A 22,641-nucleotide genomic window follows, 5' to 3' on the forward strand; every position below is an offset into this window, starting at 1 on the left:
ATTACACTGTTATATTAAACCACAAATCCATTACAAATGATTCAGTTACCATAATCCCCGAGCTGAACTGTGCGCGTGTGATTTCCATTGTGAATATCCACCCCGCGTCGAGGATTTCCCAGCTGCATTTGACACTAGGAGTTTTGGCAAAACACGGCGCGCTCTAAGCAGATTTATCGAAAGGAAGCCGCGTGGAGCTGAGGTCATCCGACAGCGAACGGCGGCGGGGGGCCGCGAGGTCACCGAAATAAAGATAAATGCGAATCGGAACAGGCGAGGCTGCGGCAATGGGGCTAATAAGAAACTGTTTTTATCTTTTTACAATTTAAATTGTAACCTTGAGCACGCAGACTCCCCGAAGAATAATAATTCCAAGCCCAGCGGTGAGCGGAGGAGCCGAACTAGAGAGGCATTAGAAGCTCTGAGTGAAATATATGGCCGCGACGCCTCTCCGGCCCATCCACAATCAATTGGATTCTTTTACTTTAATATTTACTCGCAGCGATGAGATGCTAGTCTGCATGGTGATGAACAGTCTACCTCTGGCGTTTGAAGGTGACCTGTCACCGCGTATGGACAAATCTCTCGCTCGCAGAAATGTAGAAAATAAATCATTAAAGGCAGGCGGGCCTCTCATTCCGGGATTTAAATCACTCCCAGATTTATGATTTAAATTAATGCTTCGTTTGGTCAAAAGAACGGCGGCTGAGACAAATGATGTTTGGTACTGAAGCCATCCTAATATTGATTACTGGATGTCAGTGCAATCTCTTGTTTATATCAAGCACTCTCCTGTGACGGGGTGGCCAATAGGAGTCACCCGCATGATAAGAGGGCGAAATATAGCTGCTTCCATTCAGCCGGCCAGAGGGGAGAAACAAGCTCCTTTCAGCCTTTAATTGCAACATAAATTAGGTTTTTAAGTGAAATAGACAGTGTTTTCCATTCCCGTCTCCCAGCGAATTCCCTCACTGCTCCGGATCATTACGGCATTAAAACCGAAAGGTCATTTCGCCAGAGAACCCGGAGAGATATCGCATCTGGGTGTTTTAAAAGAGCGCCAGAGAAAACACACAACTGTGAAAATAAACTCTTAGCCGCGGTGCTCTGCTGACTTCTGCTTTTCGGAGCACTGTGATTGGCTCTAATGGTTTTGGACTGCGAATGCCTATTATGTCCTGCTTATAGGCGCTTTCTGCAGCTGGAGTCCGGAGTCTGAAATCATTGGACAGATATAGAGATGACTTTAGAACAGAGGAACTCAGCTTAACTCTCCAGACAGGAGTGGACAATGTCATGAGCAGGAAGTGAGCCGATGCTATATTAAAACAGCTGTTTTTGTGCTATGAGGGCTATATTTTGAGACACTTAAGTTACATGCAAGTCTAATTATTTTTCTAAATGTCACTGACAGAGTTTTAACAGACACCAATAACAATAATGATCATTGCCATAAATTTATTTATTTATTTATTTATTATACTGGTAATGTTGTCTGTGTGGTGTTATCACCTATAATAATAATAATAATTAGTAGTAGTAGTAGTAGTAGTATCACCACTGTTAAGAATTACTATTTATTTATTTATTTATTTATTTATTTGTTTGATTGTTTGTTTATTTATTGATTTATTTATTGTTATTATTATTATTATACTGGTGATGTTGTCTTTGTGGTGTTATCACCTATAATAATAATAATAATAATTATTATTATTATTATTATTATTATTATAACCACTGTTAAGAATTACTGTTTATTTATTTCTTCATTTATTTATTTATTTATTGTTGTTATTATTATACTGGTGATGTTGTCTGTGTTGTGTTATTATCTGTAATAATAATAATATTAATCATAATAAGAATAAGAATAATATCACCACTGTTAAGAATTACTATTTATTTATTTATTTATTTTCAGCAATATTACATTTTCGTGAGTAATGCAAAAGAGTGTTGGAATGGTTGAATGGGCATTCAGTGGGGTTTCTAAACTAAAAAAAAAAAAAAAAAAAAATATATATATATATATATATATATATTTTTTTTTTTTTTTTTTTTTCAAAGTTAAATAAAACTTTACAATGTGTCATTTGTTAACATTATTTAATGTATTAACTAACATGAACGGACAATGAACAATACATTTATTACACTATTTATTAATCTTTGTCATTGTTAGTAAAAATACAGTTCTTTATTGTTTGTTCATGTTAGTTCACAGTGTATTAACTGTGATTTTAATAACACATTAGTAAATGCTGAAATTAATATTAATTAAGATTAATAAATGCTGTAGAAGTAACTAATGTAGTTAAATAATGTTAACTAATGAACCTTATTGTAAAGTGTTACCAGATTATTAAAATACATTTTATTAGAAAATGCTACTTTAATCTTTCTACTTGAAAATCTTGTTTTTGTATTTGTAATTTGTAATTGTATTTGTAATTATTTGTGAAATGTAAGTCTTTTTTTTTCTCCAGTGTAGGGTGTAGTGTCTTTTTTTCCCTTTAAATGTGAATCTTTTTGACATACATATATTCTGATATGCATTCACAGTATAGTCCAGAACAGATTTAGTCTGAAGTGTTGATAGCGAGTGTGTGAAGGACATTGTACCCTCCTCTGGACTTGTTGGTGTTGATGCAAATTGGATGGGCTAATGTTTCTTCTGCATTAAATATTCAACTCAATCACTCTCAGCGGCTTGAATCACTATTATTAATTACAAAAACAGAGAGAAAAACAGTCAGCCAGTTTAAGTTGGAGCCAAATAGCCAAACACCCAGAGCGAGAGAGGACGTGATTAAGCTTAGCGCTCCCTTCCCTTTTGATTCTTCCCCAGCTTTTTTTTTTTTTAAAGGAGGTGGGGGTTCCCTTCTCTTACAATGCGGATTGTTCCATTGACTCACAGGAAACGGCACAATTACAGATCACAAACCAAGCAAAACATGCGCCGGGAAGACAAACAAACAAAGATCCATTCCCTCGCATTGAATCGACCTGAACCAAAACCAACACCTGCCCTTTTCAGCAAGATGAATTGTTGGGGTATTTATTCATTTTTAAGTCTTTCTTTCCTTTCTTGTGACTCACGCTTTCAGGTTAAGAAATGGAAGGAGGTGAAAAGAATCTCTCTCTTGGTGGCCACTGGGTGCCATTTTGCATCTGATTCCTTGCCACGGCAGTGTTAATGGACCTTAAATCCTCTCCGTAATTAGATGGGGGAATTGTGTGTATCACCAACCAGATGATGCTGCCATAATGAAATAAGCGACAAACTTTCAGGCACGTATGTGCGCGTTTGTGTGGGTTTCTGCGAGTTCAGACCTGGCCCAGACCTGGCGTTTAGCGTTTTGGGCACGTGGGGAGCGCGAGCCTGTCGCGTCAGGGCTGGTGACAGGTGTCTATGTTAGGGACAGAATTAAAAGTGAAGGGGGGGAGATGATGGGTGGGCCTCCCACCATCGATGAGGTCAGGCCGCTAATTCCGCCAGGCTTCTTCTGGCAGAGGAGGCCAGCACTCAAGAGATGGATCTGTGGAGAGACCGCAGCTGTAAGCGTGGAGGAGCTAATTGGTCCTTATCTTGCTGTCCCATTCATCTTCATTTTTTACCAATTACCGAGCATTATCTGTGTTCTCGGTTGGATATGGGAGTTAATCCTTTTTGGTTAAGCTGCTGGTGCAGCTTGCAAATTTCCATTGGTGGAGCGGGTGCAAGAGTCAGAGCGAAAAAACAAACTCGGGAAACTTCTCATCATTGTACACAGGAAGGAATCGATTGGAAATGACATCACGGGAGGGAGAGAAAAAAACAGCGGGGAGGTGGGGAATCAATTATTGGTGTTATAATTCAAGCTCTTGTTTGCAAACGTTGCAGTGCCATTGATTAAGTTGTTTTCATTGCGCTTGCCATTATTGACTTGTTAAAACCATATTTTCTTCTCATCGGTGCTTTCAGATGTGCAGCCAATCAACCGGTGGTGTTTCAAATCTTGTAATAATTACTCGAAACGTATTAATTTGTGGTTGAATTACCCTTTTTTCGATGCTTGAGATCCCTTCAGAGGGGAGCGAACGGTCTCCGAAGTAGTCGAAATCTCTCCTATTATGCACTTAACCATATGGATAAGCTTGCAAACACATTAATAACTGTAAAACTCATGCCTCTTATTGTACTTGTTACACTGTCAAGAGCGATCTCGTCACGAATTCAATGCATCGCTGCGCCAAGCGCTCGACGACGCTTTTAACTGACACCGAGGAAGTCGGTACGCTGAGATATCTGTCTGATGAGCGCTGTCACATTTCCTCAACACCTATCAAAAAACATAGACCCTAAACCCATTGTCTTTATAGCAGGCACATCCATCATGCATCGGGCCCGCGTCGCGTCTTTATAATCAGCCGGCTTGTACGTCGAGCCCTCATTTAGCATAAAGCGTTCGTGCTCAATGCCGGGCCTCTTAAAATAGCTCCCCATAGAGGACGGATTGAGTGAGCCATGCCTCCTGCTCTTTGATAGGGATCTGTTTGGTCACACACAGCACCAGCTGTCATCTCAGCCTCGACTGCTGTGATTTAATTAGTCTGTTTATGTCCTTTCTAATAATAAATCCCACACTGTGGAAGGACAAATCCAACAAGGGTTGCGCTTTGTTTTTCAATCTGGCCGCCTCGCACTGCTAAACGTGGCACGACAACGGCAAACAGAAGAAAGTTTTCAGTTTAATCGTGTCTGTCTGTCTGACTTTCGCTTTTTTCCTCTTTTCTCAGGCCTAAGCCAGGTGGATGTAGTTATAACTGATCTCTATTTTGGATGAAATTTGGTTAAATATTTCTTTAATCAACATAAATTGATGATGTTTTCTGTGATATAGAAATTTTTTTAATTGATTCCTATTATTGATTGATTTTTCCAAAATAACAGTTATGTTTGCCGAAGTGTTTAATCCAACAAGTAAAATTGCACTGAATATTTTTTTTAAAAGAAAAAAAATTGAGGCATGTTTTCCACACTGTTTTACACCGAATGAACACATGATATATTTAATTTATATTAAATTTCATTTTACATATTAATTAACATCAAAATTGACATGTATACAATGTTATATATTTAATTTTGTAAAGCGTCTGAATACCATATAGTCAGTTTGTTTATAGAATAGTAAAAATAGTGTTAGTTCACCTAAAAATTAAAATTAATTTATCATTCATCCTCATGTTCTTCCATACATTTGATATTTTAGTATTGTATTTTAATAAATTCATCAATTCAAGTTTTTGTTATAAAATAAATATAGAGTTAATCTGCAAAAACAGTTATAACTCTGTTTTTAATCATTTTCAAAAATCATGTTTTTTCATTGTGCATTCCAGTTCATTTCAATCAAACTGCAGTTGGGTTATTTTGATTAAGTAAAAATAACTATAAAAATACAGGCAACTAACACAATAAAACACAATAAAAACATGATGACATAATAAAACATAATTTTGGGGGGAAAAAAACGTACCTGTTTTTGCAAATAAACTCTTCAAATAATAATCTTTTTTTATCATTGAAGAAACTATTGTGAAATTAATGAGATCCCATTTTTTCTTTTTTATTGGAAGACCTAAAAAATATTTTTTAAGGATTATTAAAAATGAAAATTAATTCATCATTTACCCTCATGTAAATCCAAACCAGTGCTATTTTTGTGTCATTGACATACTGTTATAGTTTTTATTAATATTTTGAATCAATTCATCAATTAAAACATTTTTATGTTCTGTTTTCATTTCAATTTTAGTTACAATTTAGATTTTAGTAGGTTTTTGTATGTCTATTAAATTTTTATAAATTTATAAATTTATAATTACTTTAGTAGTAGTTGTAGAATCAAGTTGAACTAAATAAAAATGATAAATTATATGTATTTTGTTTATTTCAGTTAATGTTTAATTTATTTTAAGCAACAAAAATTTATTTTAATGGTTTTAATTAATGACTTTCTTCTGTCAAACATAAAAGATTATCATTTTTGAAAATAGTTTCCTCTTTTTTTTGTCTGTATAAAGTGTCAGTGGGTTCCAAAACTTTTGACATTTGAGTGATGATGCAAATAAATCTCAGCAAATCATAACTCAAATGAAGGCTTTAATATGAATATGCGTACTACTACTTCAGAGGTTTTAATCAGTGAATCAAAGTGAACCATTTGAACTGTTTCAGGGAAATTCATTCATATCTAGTTAATAGACAGTATGTCTTCAGTAAGCTCATATTCACGATGTTGCTTAAACTAAATCACCACAAATATAGTATGAAAATGTGATATATTGCCCAGAAGTCTGCTGAGTGAAAAACCAGCCTGAGGCTAAATGGTAAAAACACTTCCTAGCCACATCTGAGTGGCACCAGCAGAAATCAGGGCAATGATTCATTCCTTATTACTCACTGACTGAGTCCCACCATAGGCATTTATCAACACAGATAGCCAGTTTCTTCAAAACCGCCTCACCTGTGTCAGCTTACGCTGTTGAATGCTGTTTTGTCTCGTCTTAAACATCAGCAGGGCTCTTCACGAGAAGGCAGGAAGCATTAGTAATAGCTCTGAGACCGCGATGAGAACCGGGGCTGAGTTTAGAGAGACACGCGGCCTCTCCTGGGCATTCGTTTCTGAGTGCCTCTATTAGTGTGTTGTGCTCCTGGGAAGCAGGTGACAGATAAGTGGAGAGCGTCACACATTTTAATAGAATTTCAAAAAGATAACTCGATAATCACTTACTTTTTTAATGAAGTCGAATTGCTTGTTTTAATTCCGGTTGCATCGACAGTTAAGCATCAGCATAAAATTGAATATGCATGATTTTGGAAGAGGGGGGAGTCGGGTGTAAAAATGTGCAAAGCGCTGGTGTACACAAATGCCTACAACTGCAGAAACAGATTACAAAATGGGAATTGATTAAACATTATTTCTGTAATGATCCGTATCATGCTCTATCATCTCCGAAAAGCAGCACAGCTCCACGGTATACTGCAGAGAGCGTGGTACGCGTTCACGCAGATATTCGTGTGGCCGCAGACTAAATGAAATAAACAAGTAACCGGTTTACTTGTCGAGCCTCATCAACATTAAAGCTCGTTCTTCATTAATTGGATGAATTAATTTGGAGCCGTTTGATTCGGTTGTGAGACGTGGTGCGTTGCCCGTCCCTCTTTACTAATCTCTGTCAGGTTGCATTTATAAGTGGAATTGAGTGACCTTTGGAGCCAAAGATAGGGATGAAGAGATCTGCGCAATTTGAAAAGACAATGTCACATGGTGTAAATGCGATACATGTAATAAATGACATTCAACCTTTCACACACGATAAGCCTCTGCGGTCCATAATGTGAAAGATGCGTGCGCTTTGACTGCTTGGAATATTCCTCCGATAGGTCACCTCACTGCACTCAATTACGGGAGAGAAACAAACCGGCGCGTGACGCGGAACCGCCGCGCCTTGTGATGACAGAGAGGATGTGGTGCGATCGGAATATTGCCATGATTATTGCAGTGATAATAACATTGCAGCAATTAGAACATGAGAAATGAAGGCGCGGCCATTATCACTCATGGGTATCAATCACGCCTGGAGCCCCATTAACCCAAACCAGACAAGCGATCCTGCTCTGGGTCAGGCTTCCTGCCAGAACAAATCATCCCGCCGCCTCAAGTTGCAGAAAGTAGTCCGCATTTAGCCCGTGTAGTACATGGACAAACACAGCAATCTGTGCAACTCAACTTTTCTTTGTGGCCCAGAGGAAATATGAGTGCAAAAAAAAGAGACAATATAATGCTAGAAAAGTAATTTAAAGAGATGTGAAGCATGTTTTTTTACGTGAAAAAAAAGTTAGTTTTTTGATGTTTTTCAAAGAATTCTCTTCTGCTTACCAAGCCTGTATATATTTGATCCAAAATACAGCAAAAGCAGTAATATTGTGAAATATTTTTACTATTCAAATAACTACTTTCTACTTTGAATATATTTTAAAACGTAATTTATTTCTGTTATCAAAGCAAAATGTTCAGCTTCATTAATCCAGTCTTCAGTGTCACATGATCCTTCAGATTCTTCAGCTGTTCAAGAAACATTTTAAAATTATTATTATCAATATTTAAAACAGTTCAGTACATTTTTTCAAGATTCTTCAATGAATAGAAAGATCCAAAGATCAGCATTTATCTGAAATAAAAAGCTTTTGTAACATTATGCACTATACTATTCAAAAGCTTCAGTGTCAGTGTAATTTTTTATTTTCTGTTTTTTTTTTCTTTTTTTTTGGGGGAAAGAAATTCTACAATTGTTTTTTGAGCAACACATCAGAATATTAGAATGATTTCTGAAGGATCATGTGTTGATGCAAAAATTTCAGTTTTAAAATCACAGGAAAAAATTACATTTCAAAATATATTCAAATATAAAACAGTTATTTTAAATAGTAAAAATCTTTCAAAATTGTACTGTTTTTGCTGTTCTTTGGATCAAATAATTGCAGGCTTTGTAAGCAGAAGAGAATTCTTTAAAAAAATAATAAAAATCTTACTGTTCAAAAACTTTTGACTTGTAGTTTAGTTCTCTCTCTCCCTCTCTCTCTCTTTCAAAAAAATATAGATATATAGTATGTTTTTTATTTATTTGTCTAAAATATAAACAGTTTTATGTTTATAAATAAAATAATAATTGTATTGAAACTAGTGTGATAATAATCTCAGTTTTTTTAATTGGATGACTTGAAAAATGATTTTTTTAAGGGTTTACTCAAAAATGAAAATTAATTAATCAATTACGCTCATGTAGATCCAATCCAGTGAATCAATTTTTATTTTTAGATTTTGTTTTCATTCAAATTTTAGTTTTCATTTCAATTTTATTTTTTCTACGTCTATACAATTTTTTATTCATTTTTATTTTAGTTTTAGTTATTTGAGAACTTCAGTAGTAGTTGCAGCATTAAGTTAAACTTAATTTTATTTTAAGTAACAAAAATGCTTTTTTAATTGCTTTAATTTTAGTGTCAGCTTTAGTTTTAGTTAACTATAATAACCCTGATCCAAACCTGTTAAACTGACTTTCTTTTGTCAAACACAAAAGGTTATTTTTTCATTTATAATGAGTGTTGGTTCTAAAACAAAACAAAACCCCATTGATTTTTATTGTGTGCATTACGCACACACCCACACACACACACATTTTTCTCAGAAGAAAAAAGAAGTCACACAGGTTTGAAACACATGAGGGTGAGTAAATAATGACATCATTTCCATTTTTGGCCGAACTATCCCTTTAAGCACATTCAATAAGACCAAAGTGGTATGACAAACATAACAAATCTCCTTTCACAAGGAATTTCAGAATCACGCAAAGATGCAGCCTCTGCAACGTGATGCTAATTTTGTAATTAGAACAGATGATGCAAGAGGCTGTCTTATCCACTGGAAAGCCTTCCCATGGACCCCTGCACTTTGTGATTGATAACGCCGTTCGATACATTTCATTTCAGAGTCCGAGTCAAATGACAACTGCCTGCCATTGACCGAAAGCAATCTTTTTAAACGGGACCCTTTGCTCGGTATCTGATGGAAATGATCCCCCCCCACCTCCCTCTGCTCTGCCTGGGTGTCACAGTTCCTCAGGGAGGGGGGCGGGAAGGTATTGATTGGACTTGAATATATTGTACCCTCAGTGGAAACATCTGCTGGTAATGTCCGCTCCCTTCTGCTTTCCCTAAACCAGCAGTAGTTTATGGAGAATGATACGGGACACATTTAAGCCGAAACCAATTCAAATCAAAATGGGGTGCGCTTTCAGTAATGTCCAGAAGCCTGTGTCCGGGCATCTCATACCATGTTGGTAATTGCGTTAACCAGATCAAGTTACAGTGTTATGTGAGACAAAACTGTGGCGCTCACCAGAAATTTTATTTTATTTTATTTTAATTTTATTTTATTTTATTTTATTTTATTTTATTTTATTTTATTTTATTTTATTTTATTTTATTATTTTTTTTTTTTCTAACACAAGCAAAATCTAAATGTCTGCATCTTACAAATATCTGGTAAATAATATACTCGCCTCCAAGAGTATAGAGGCCAAATGAAATTTTTTTTTTATTTTATTTTATTTTATTTTTTTGCCATTTCATTTGGCTTCTATCATTTTTTAAATAAATAAAATAAAATGAAAAAAAAAAAATAAAAAAAAAATAAAATAAAATAAAATGCGTCATATTGTTTTGTTTTCGTCATACACAACGTAACAAATAGTGATGCACTCCACCATATGCCAAGAACTGCTGCTGGGCCTTTATCCTCCTGGAGGAAGAATAATAAATAAATAAATAAATAATAAAACAATGCTGTCTGTCTCCTCCATAATCCCTACCACATGTTTGCTTTGATGGTTGTGGGGGGTTGCGGGTCTGCGTAATTATGCTACCTCATCAAACCAGGGATGTTTTGTTGCCATTATTTTTTATACTCACAAGTGTGTAATAGATGTTTTTCTTTACCCTCTGTTTTTTATTAAGCACTCTCACTTCAGAGTGAGCATAGTAAATGCCTATTTTACACAGGGATGCAGTTTCTCTGTTCTTGTGGCTTCAAATATCGCCTGCAACAAATACCCAAGCGTCTGGGGGTGTTTTCAGCGCTGCGTGATTGTCGGTGATAGTGTACAGGTCTGTTTCTTTTTTATTATCATTTTTTGGGGGGATATTAACAAATTCAAGATGTTATTTTTTTATGATTAGCATTGAGATTATAAACAGGAAGAAAAGACTTTAAAGTTTTTCTCAATGACACAGAAAGACCGTGGGTGGCTACTTCAAAGTGAAATACCTTCCTCTAACGGGCCTTAATGAGTTACAGCGTTTAACAGCCTTGACTGGCTATGCCATCTGGGAAAAAGAAAACAATCTATACCCTTACCAGAGAAGCAGTCTCGTGTCTGTTTACGAAGGACCTGTGCTTTTATTTCCAATAACACCTTCTCCACACAGATGGAGCGCTGCCTTTTTATGGTTGAAGGTTCTTTGTAACAGCAAGAGTGGCCTGTATTATGTTTGCAATTAAAATGTAGCGCGATTAGTTATTTCAAATGAGAAACCTGTGGCGAAAATCCTTGACAGGTGTTTAAAAATCGATTATTGTTTACGGCAACCGGCGAGACCTCTTTATAACGATGGGCATCGCAAAAAATAACAATCTGCCATTCTGAAACGCCGCATGAAAAACAATTTAAATTGTTATCCCGATTCAACAGCTACTTCAAAAGGCGTGAGATTTTGGCTCTCAAATCAAAGGGACGAGCAAAAGAACGTCTGTTTAGATAAGAGCATTTACAACATACTGCTCCGTCGCGTTGTGCTCGCAAACAAAGATGGATAGGCCAGAAACAAGTCATTTAATTAGCGCTGGAACCCCCGTCTCCGACTCCGGCAGCCAATTACACATTCCAACGGCATCTGCAGGTCCTATTTCACGGGAGGAAAGCAAATCTTCCCTGGCTCGGCTTCATACAGTACATCTTTCCTCTTCCATTTAAGAGAAGGTAAATAGCAGAGATGGACAGCTTCATTAGACAGCATCTGAGGAGCAGGCAGGGCGGATTGTCGCTTAAATAGTGGGCTTTTACTGGAGGGCTAACCGGCGACCTCAGATCAATTACAGCTGACATTATTGTTTGTCGTGAGCTCTTCCAGGACAGAGGAGTAGAGGCAGAACGGGCCCAGGCTCTGCTGAAAATGTAATTTTCCTCCTCTTTTGCTTTCATTCCACAAACAATAAATCACTCAGTTGAAGAGATAATAAAGTGCCAAGTAGGAGCTGGTTTAATTTTTGTCAAGGGAAAGCTTCCTCCCTCACAGGATAATGCAGGCTGCTAGCGCTCAGAAGGCCAGCTTTCACCAGACAATGGCTGCTTCAGTCTGGCTCTTTTTAAGGACTACTGGAATCAAAGTTCATCTGTTTGACAATAATATCTCATGTCCTAATTCATGCAAATTGCAGCAGTTTATCCCTCTTGTAAGCTGAATAGATTCAAAAAGAGTAGGGAATGACATGACACTCTTAAAAAAAAAACAAAAAAACAAATTATCTGGATCTTATTTGAAAAATTACAAAAATATCAAAAATTACATTTATACAGACAATGACATGAACATCACATTCTTGATCAAAAAAGTTTTTATCCGTAGTTCAGGTGGTTCTGCTCACCAAGCCTGTATTGATTTGATTCAAAGTACAGCAAAAACAGTAACATTTTGAAATATTTTTACTATTTAAAGTAACACTTTTCTATTTGAATATATTTTAAAATGTAATTCATTTCTGTGATTTCAAAGATCAATTCTAGGCATCTTCAAAGCATCATTACTGCAGTCACATGATCTTTCAGAAATTATTCTAATATTCTGATTTGCTGCTCAAAAACATTTATTATTATTATTATGTTGAAAACAGCTGAGTAGAATTTATTTAGGTTTCTTTGATAGATAGAAGGGTCAGATGAACAGCATTTATCTGAAATAGAAAATGAAACAGAAAAAAAAAATGACTCCATGCTTTTAAATGAAAAAATGTACTCAATCAATGTTTTGAACATTGATAATAATAATAAATGTTTACTCATTTTTGAATGATCATGTGGCACTGAAGACTGGTGTAATGATGCTGAAAATGTAGCTTTGATCACAGGAATAAATTACATTTTAAAATATATTCAAATAGAAAGCAGTTATTTTAAACAGTAAAAATATGTCATAGTTTTACTCTTTTTGCTGTACGTTGGATCAAATAAATGCAGTATATATATATATATATATACATATACATACACACACACACACACACAATACACTATATTTACACAGTAGTAATATAATAGTAATATAGTAGTAATAGTAATATAGTAACTACTGGGTAGTAACTGGTTACATGTAATCTGGATTACATAATCAGATTCCAAAAATTAAGTAGTTGTAACTACATAGAGTATATTACATTTAAAATGATAACCAGATTACAGTTAATTTTTATGGATTACACGAGTACATATTATTCACACAATAGCAGTAAATTATCCCTAATCTGTTGATTCTTCCTAATTTTTCTTTTTTTCTCATTGCTTTTTTATATCAATATGGTATGCTTATTGGTAAGTTTAAAACAAGTTTAATTTAAAAAAAAGGTAGTCTAAAAGTAATCTAAGAAGTAATCAGAATATGTTGCCTAAAATAAGTTTGCTTAATGGTTACACCTCTTGAAACTCTGAACTAGAATTTATAGACATTTATATTTATCTAATCTAGCCAAAGTTTGAATTAAAAGAAATAAATTACAAAAAATATGAATTAGTTGCTCAGGTGTCTTATATTTTCATTGATTTTTTTTTTATCTTTTTGTGATTTAATCAATAATCTGCAACGCAACAGAAAAAGCTGTCTTTAAGAAATAAAAATCTTTATTAATAAGGTAAGTTCATTCCTTTAGTAAAGTGGCCTTGACAGTGTCCAAAGGGGTTTTGTTTTGAGAGAAATTTGTTGAAAACTACAAAAGACGGAAAAAAATAGCTGATGAACAATGCGACTGTTTCATCAGACATCTGGATTCTAGACATCCACAGTTCATCGCCTTTCAGTGTGTCTGAAAAGCCTTGGTGGACCTCTTTTAGCTTGTATCATGTTTTCTTACGCTTTTCAATAGGCCATTATGGCTGAAACATCACTTAAGGATGGCGAAACATGAAAGGAGGTGGGACGGGGAGAGCGAGGGAGAGAGATTAGGCCCCTGAGAGCAGTCTGCTACTGTAAGCCCGCAGTCGTTCACACACGCAGAGAGTTCTGCTTTGTGGAAGTCGGTCAACACAACAGACATCATTCACCGGCGGGCTGATAAAGGACGCCTATTTAAATGACAAAAGCAAAGTCATATCAGACTTTAATACGTTTCTCCCCTCTCTTGTAAATGTTGATTTCCTGAAATCCAGTCAGATCTTCTTGAGCGAATCACAAAGGCGCGCCGGCACTCAATCCGGCTCTCGAAAGCTCTGAAAGGTAGATACGTGCATGAATGCCTCTCTCAATTTGTTTCGACGTGGCGCTGTAAGTATCCTGCAATCACACGCTGGCGCCGTGGCAGGTTTTAATTGAGTCCGGTCCTGCGAGCGGTAATTGATTCAGACTCGGCACTCGAGGAGAGAGACGCCTTTACAAGGTGCTGCTTGGCCTCTCGTTCTTTTAATCTCCGCCTCCTTTTTAATGTCGGGGAATGTGTTTTCCCTCTGTATCTGCTGGTCATCTTTCTTATGGAAATGTACAGTGCTTCTCCAAGGAGCGGTGACACTGAAGGGTTTTTCTTTTTTAGTTTGATTTTTCTCTCTCACAGCCCTTGGCCACTGATATTTCGCACAAAAACAACTCGCTGGATTATCCCTCTGCGTCTCCCGTTACCTTGAGTCAGGCGATAAAGGGGAAGTGTGGGACGGAGCAGGGGCCGCCCGCCCGCCCGCTCGATCGGATCCACCGCGAACACTCAAGTTGTCTTTCAAGCGCTCGAGTGCTGCCTTTGACCGCCCGAGACCAAAATTTCTCTCGGTTACTTTTGATCCTTTAGTTCAAAGTCAGGAGTGGGAGTGAGTGGGTCTTTAGTTCAGGGACACACACCAGGCTGTGACCTTATTTGTGTGCATATGTCCTTTGAAAAAGCGGGACAGCTTCCTTTCTACCCATTTAATCACTGTCTAAGAATGTAGCACAGTTTGCCTTAGTTATATATATATATATATGAGTTTAGCAGTGCATTCACATGTTCTCTGGGTTTGAAATACTTTGTGTCTTAATGATTTCAATCCCATGTAGCTATCAAGGACTTGAAAATGACGTTATAAATGCGCTCTGTTCTACAAGTAATGGAGTTTCTGGCACAAATACTCGTAATTAGCTTGTAGGCATCTCATGATACACACTTAGTTTTAATTGGCTCGTTTTTGCTCATTTTAACTAATGCCTTTCATGTTTGCCTTATTTTTCCTCAGATATTTTGAATGCATTTACTATTAATGGTGAAATATTTCCATAATTTTTCCTTTTCCCAACATAATAAAGATTAGCTTAAATTTCACAATTATTAGGTTATTATGACTGTAATCACCGTAATGCCATATATTATTAACAGCGATATGTATTATTAACAGTGAAAGTGAATATTTATGTTTCTAATGACCGTAATGGCTCCAAAATGCTGCAGTTATTTATTTTTTTTATAGTCGTCGGTAGCTTTAGTATAATACAGTATCTAATGTGACGATTATTATTTAATGAATATTTACTCGGCGCTCGCACAATAGGTCACGTGTGAATAATTCATAGCGTTTCTCCTTTAAATCTTCCTCTCTTCTTCAGCACTCCGCTTTCTTTTTTGTCACACACAAGCGTCTTCCATTTGCACACAACTTAATGCCAGAAATGATTAATTAATCAGCTACTCTCCTCTCTCATCTTCAGGCTTGGAACTGCCGTTTATGATGATGCCCCACCCCCTGATCCCTGTCAGCCTGCCTCCCGCATCCGTCACCATGGCGATGAGTCAGATGAACCACCTCAGCACCATCGCCAATATGGCCGCCGCAGCACAGGGACAGAGTGCCCCATCCCGAATGGTGACATCAGTGATTAAGGTAACCCACGGCGCCGTTCTCTCATTCTGTCGTGCACATCTCTCATCAGCCATTGAGGGAAGGTGGAGGGGGCTGGGTGGTGCGTGATCCGTGCTTTCGTACGGCATTGCAGGGAGTAGACTGTCAGACAATAGCCTGGGAAAGAAAGCAAGGATGCAAAGGACGGGGTGGTGGGGGGGGTGTCTCACAAAAAAAAAGAAAAGAAAAGCACGGACGCTTGTGTGTCCGTGGAAGTGTGTTGCTGAAAAGAGTGTGTCATGTAATGGCCGCCCCGGCTGTGTTTGTTTTTCCTGTTGGCTGTGCAGGAACGGGTCCCCGACAGTCCCTCCCCTGCCCCCTCTCTGGAAGACGGCAGGAGGCCGGGGAGCCGTCCCTCATCCCAGCGCAGCAGCAGCGTCTCCAGCTCTCCCGCGCACACGGAGAGCTCCTCCGACAGAATGCGTATGTTCACCTCATAAATCTCTCTCCCACTCTCTTTGTCTCTCAATTTCTCTCCCTCGTCTCTTCCAGCGTCTCCGCACATCGGCGCACACGCGCTCAAGAGCTACTAAATACCGCACTAAAAAATGCCTCTTGTTAAGAGCGTAGCACATGTGCGTCCCTCCCCGCTTTCTGTTGTTTTCAACAGATGGCAAAGAGATATTAGCTATCTTTTTTTAATCTTTACGTTTCGATCTGGCTCATGTTGTGCAAAGACAGACCTCAGATGTTTTCATCATTAGCTGTGTCATAAAATGAAAACAATGTCCTTAATCACTTAAGAGAGCCTGTATGTATGTTTCTCGTCATCTCTGAAGTATGCTACCATGTTTTATGATGTTATTCTGGGAGCAGTGTCATATGAGGAACTGTTTATTTTAATTCAAAGCTTATTTGAGGTCTGAACGTTAAAAATGATGTAAAATAAATAAGACGTTTAGGCTTATTTAAAGGAATAGTGAAAACGAAATGAAAATTTTGCCATTAATTACTCACCCTCATGTCATTCCAAACCCATAAGGCCTTTATTTACAAATTAAGATATTTTTGATGAAATCCGAGAGCTTTCTGACCCTGCATAGAAAGCACGCAACTACATTCAGGGCTCAGAAAGGTAGTGAGGACATTGTTAAAATAGTCCATATGACATCAGTTGTTCAGCCTTAATGTTATGAAGCTACGAGAACACTTTTTGTGCGCAAAGAAAATAAAAATGACTTTATTCAACAATTTCTTCAACATGCGTTCATGAGACTACCACGACATTCATGCATGCATGAATAAAGTTGTTATTTTTGTTTTCTTTGCGCTCAATAAGTTTTCACGTAGCTTCATAAAATTAAGGCTGAATCACTGTTGACTATTTTAATTATGTCTTTACTACCTTTCTGGGCCTTGAACGTGTTAGTTGCATTGCTGTCTGTGCAGGATCAGAAAGCTCTCGTTTTTTATCAAAAATATCTTGATTTGTATTCCGAATATGAACGCAGATCTTACAGCTTTGGAGCGACATGAGGGTAAGTAATTAAGGACAGAATTTTCATTTGAACTATCCCTTTAATAAGACTATGCTCAATTTCTAAGCCACGAGTCAAATTAAATTTGTGACACTGATAATGTGAACAGTTGTTACATTAAAGCTTCTCTTTGGATCATATCAAATTGTCACCTTGGAAATATAAGATTGTATCTGACATTTTTGTCAAAACTGAGTTATTCACATAATCTTATTCTGTGAACTTATTTACATTATAAGATGTTTCTTTTGTAAGCTGTTTACATTTTGGGCCTTTTTTCAAAAAAATAATTCTAAGCGACAAAATCATAAGAACATTTACAAACTTGTAAAGTTTATGCAGCTCTGATACAATTGTCATTGAAGCAAACCCCATTGTTTAATTAGTAAGAGAACTGTTTACTTTTTTGCCTTTTTAATTACATTTTTACACAAATTATTATTATGCTAATAATATAATTAGTATTGAAGAAATGTTCTTAAACAATATTTTTACTAGTGGTCTCTGTTTTTTTTTAAAGAGGCATTTATTTATAAACAGACAGTTTTTTTTTCTTTTGCTGAAGTTCTGTCGCCTCATCTCAGATGTTATAGAGAATTGCACTGAGAATTGCACGCGCCAGGCAGAGTGGCAAATGTGATTTTGATTGACTGGCGCATTGATTTGGAGATGAGGTATACCACAAGTCACAAACAGTTGAAAGCGAAGGACGTATTCACCTTCTCTAGCCACTGGACGACGAGGGCTCTTTTCAGCTAGAATCATTATTTATCACTCGAGGTGTTTTGCGATGTCAATTGAGAGTGTGTGGAGATGGGAATAATGTATCTCTGTGTTCTCTCAAAGCTGTGCATCAGAACGGACTGTCGATGAACCAGGCGTTACTAGGCCTGTCTCCCAGCATTCTACCCGGGCCTAAAGAGGGCGATCTTGCAACTCACGACATCGGCCACGAGGCCAAGAGAATGCACCTGGAGAAAGGTCAGAGTTCAGTACATTAAACCAACAAATAACACTATTGTTTTTTTTTTTTTAAATTGAGAAAAGGAATTAATAATTTCAATCAGTACAGGCAAGAATGCATTCAAATATCCAAAAGTAACAAATAAATTATGTTCCATACTTCCACAAAAATATTAAGCAGCACAACTGTTTTCAACATTGATATTAATAAGAATTGTTTATTGAACACCAGCTTATTAGAAGGATTTCTGAAGGATCATGTGACCCTGGAGACTGGAGTAATAATGCTGAAAATTCAGCTTTAATTACATTTAAAATATATTCAAATTTGAATTTTATTTTAAACTGTAACAATATTTCACTTATTACAGAACAATCTCACAAAGGTCTGAACAGAAATAATTGAGTAAACACATATGGAGTGTCTATTTAACTGAACTAAAACTGAAATTTATCCAAACCAATCTATCAAAACCTCCAGCTTTTGAGTATAAAGTTGAAGAAAGCTTAACATTTGACAAATGTCTATACTTTTGACTATTTACTTTGGCCTGGCAAAGAAAAAATGAAGTGTCCTTTCACACACTTTGCATTAAACACAAATTGAAGCAAATAATAGATTTGAGAATTCTCTCCAGGCGGAAGGCAGGGCTGGGGAAGTGTTGGAGAGGGTGATAATGACATTAAAACCACGGTGGAAATCACTGGGCTGCACGTCCCCTGCTGGATCTGCCCGGAGAGGAGGCGCTGTGTAGGACTCTCCCATAGACCGAGCAAGCCTGTGAATCAAAGTAATTAGCATGATTATATGAATTTACAGGTCAGACCTTAGGTGTGATGGGTGGGGGGGTGGAGATGAGGTGTTTGTGTGGGTCTTAGGGGGATTGGTGTGTGCTGTCAATGTGTTTTGTTCAGTCCCGATCTCACGTTTCTTGTAAATGGTTGCGTACTGCACGTCTGAATTGACAGCGTTGACATCTCGGCCTGTTTACGATAACATTATCACAACACGTGTGATTTGGCAGAACATTTTTTCCTGTTGTTGCCCCATAGAGACGTGAAGATGGATCCGTCTAATCCCCCAGCATGCCACGATTCCACCAGCCCCTTTAGATATCAATTGAGTTAGATTGGTCCTGATTCTCTCCGACCGAGTGAAAATCCACATTGTCTATTTGCATTGCCGCTGCATTATCATTCAGACGGTTGGCATGCTTAATATGTCACTCCTCTTGATTAGAATCCAAAGCTCTCTAACGTGTGCGGCAAAGGTCTCGGGCTGTGGAAAACATTTTTATAAAATAATCCATTAATGCAGAGGAGTGCAACTAAATTAGTTACCAATTTGCTGAGCATGAATTAATGAACAGAGCTTCTCCTGGCTCCCAGAGTTGTAATTTTCATAATAACCTCAGACCTTTATTTGGCAGGTTGTTTAGTTTTTTCGTTTGAAGGTTTTCATTAGTCTAATGAGGACTGTGCAAGGGCGAGCAGTCAGCACAATTTACATGAGGAAGCTATCATAATAAATGAGGCAATTTGAATAACACGCACAGGTTTATGCCGCGAGATGAGAGAGATCGTAGCGCCGGATCTGGAGGTAACCAATACATTAGACCAACTAATAACCAAAGTAATCCCAATAAAAGCCTTAAGTGAAGGGAATAAAATTAATGATAGATATATTGAACTGTAATGATATGATACATGATGCATTAGATTAATAAAATAAATGTGCCCCATTGTTAAAGAGGAGGGGCCCGTCTGGCTTGGCCTGCTTTTGTTTATGGCAGCCTTTTTAATTAGGGTTGTTCATTGGATCAGTTTGTTTAGACAAATAAGATTACATTCCAATGGTTTAATGATATTTCTCCACTTGTTTGATCTTTATGGTCGTGGCAGAGCATTAAATTAATGCCACTCCGTGCACTTTCGCTTCAGTTCGAAATATTAAGTTTGAGGTGTTGACATCACCTGTATCCAAGCAGGCTAACTGTAGCAGATGCATTCAGGACAGTCTTTGTGTCTTGTGCATTTAGGTAATCACTTCACAATCACGGGTGTGATATTTCTTCAATACCACAGTTCAGTAAACAGGATATTAATATTAAATAGCTTGTATTTTAGACACAATATTGCCTTACAATAGTTCCTAAAAGTACTGGTGTTTGAGTACATGATTAAATGACTCGCACAACATTTAACAAAAGGTTAATATTAAGTGGCTTCCATTTCAGACACATTATTGCTATAAATGATGCAATATTGAGCAAATGATTCAATGACTCACTTACTTGTTTTGTTTGTTCCTATAAATGATGCAATATCGAGTAAATGATTCAATGACTCATTCACTTCTTTTGTTAATAAATGAATGTGTTTTTGAACGAATCAATATAGTGAATGATTCAGTAATGCACTCAAAAGCCCTTTTTGGACAGTAGTTGTTTCTTATGCTGTCATAAGCTATTTTCAGCATTTACAGGGGTTAGTCTGTGAATTTATTGCAGAATGTTGGTGTTTTTCTCTCACCACCCACATAAAAATCCCTGAATTGCTGAATTTTTTGACAAACACCAATGCTGTATAGTAATTTAATTGCTGAGTTTACGAGAAGAAATCAATTCAAAATTCACTGTTTAATCCATTTTTGACCACTGCCGAATACAGTAACTGTTGCAATTCACTGTAATTTGCATGCATATTTAATGCTGAAATGCTGCTTATTTATAAAAACAATATTTCATAACTGCTTTACCACAACAAGCTGTTAAGAACAAAAATAAGAAGGTGAAGAAAAGCATGTAAATATTTGAAATGGGTCAGTATTATGGCAGCAACAGGTATGCAATAGAATTTAAAAAATATATGTATTATATACAATTATATGCATAACAGTATCATGTGTAATTATACAACAGGCATGTCTATTTTCCTGTTTTTAAATAGAAGATTTAAATCAATAAATAGGATTATATATGTGACCCTGGACCACAAAACCAGTCTTAAGTAGCATGGGTATATTTGGAGCAATAGCCAAAAATACACTGTATGGGTCAAAATTATTGATGCCAAAAATCATTAGGATGTTAAGGATATTAGGATATTAAGATCACGTTCCATGAAGATATTTTGTAAATTTCCTACTGTAAATATATCAAAACATAATTTTTGATTAGTAATATGCATTGTTAGGAACTTCATTTGGATGAATTTAAAGGGGATTTTCTCAATATTTAGATTTTTTTGCACCCTCAGATTCCAGATTTTCAAATAGTTGTATCTTGGCCAAATATTGTCCTATCCTAACAAAGCATACATCAATGGAAAGCTTATTTATTCATTATGTATAAATCTCAATTTCAATAAATTGACCCGTATGACAAGTTTTGTGGTCCAGGGTCACATATTATAAAATATGCTTGGAATAATAAGAAAAAAAAATTGCATAGTAAGTAATATTTTAATACATTTTACACACTAATTAGAACACGTTTCTAAATAAAATACATTTTATTTACTGCAGACAATCATGTGACTGGCCACATGAGCAGCGCGTTCCCAGGTTCGTGAGATCACATAACATACTTCTGCATCGTGAATAAAGAGTTTTATCACTGAGGTAAATTCATTTTTACAGATGATCACATGAGAAACAACTACCGTCCGGCTAAAGACAGTGACCTGTTTTGTTCATGAATGAATGATTCAGTGTTTTTAAAGTATCGGTTGAGTTGAATTATTTACTCATAAAGACGGTTACTTGTTATTATTACTACCACAGCTATCATTCTGAGTAAATAAGAAGTTGCGTAAAATAATGCATCATTGATGTATGGTATCCTTTACCTCTGTCATTTTTTGCCAGCCTTTCTCTGGCAGTAGAAGTTTAGACAGATTTAAGTGGCGCCTCACCTTGAAGCGAAGCAAAAAAGCGAACGGTTCGCTCACATTTATTATAAAGTCTGGACTAATTGAATTGCTTCACAAAGGGAATCTGTCAGAATTGTTTTTGACAAGCCTCGCTCTTGTGAAACAGCAGGTAGTTGACAAACAAGGAAATTTGAAAGGCTCTAAAGCCTTTGGCAGTAAACTCATTTTGGACATCAAACATTTAACATGGTTCCTCTCCTTGGGGGAGCCGCTCGTGAATATATCCACATATGGGCGGGAGCTGTAGCTAAGCAGCGCACAATAACAACACTAGAAGAGTAATTTATGGGATAATAACTGCAAACAGTTTCTGTTGCCCAAAGGAATGGTAGAGGTTTATTTTTACCAAATGAGAGCTGCTCTCACATAAATTATTCCTGTATTATTGATCATCACAGATGAGTCACTTTTGATGACATTGATGAGTGGCAATGTAATGTTGATGCCCCATGGCATGTGTTTAGTTATGCAAAATTTGATTTGTGTAAAGGGCGTTCATATTGTAAAAATGCACAAGCACTTTTTCAGTAGTTCA

The 22,641-nt window shown here is 36.6% G+C and overlaps 1 protein-coding gene across 3 annotated transcripts in view; it reads left to right on the forward strand.

Moving 5' to 3' along the window:
- Positions 1-22,641, forward strand: part of dachd (dachshund d) — a 127,064-nt gene that overhangs the window by 73,168 nt on the left and 31,255 nt on the right. For all 3 annotated transcript variants that reach the window (XM_051118813.1, XM_051118814.1, XM_051118812.1), the window contains exons 4-6: positions 15,542-15,714; positions 16,020-16,155; positions 18,057-18,191. In XM_051118813.1, the coding sequence (XP_050974770.1) occupies positions 15,542-15,714; positions 16,020-16,155; positions 18,057-18,191 (444 nt within the window). The remainder of the gene's footprint in view (positions 1-15,541; positions 15,715-16,019; positions 16,156-18,056; positions 18,192-22,641) is intronic.

This window comes from Labeo rohita, chromosome 9 (assembly GCF_022985175.1).
Source record: "Labeo rohita strain BAU-BD-2019 chromosome 9, IGBB_LRoh.1.0, whole genome shotgun sequence".
Taxonomy (NCBI): Eukaryota; Metazoa; Chordata; class Actinopteri; order Cypriniformes; family Cyprinidae; genus Labeo; species Labeo rohita.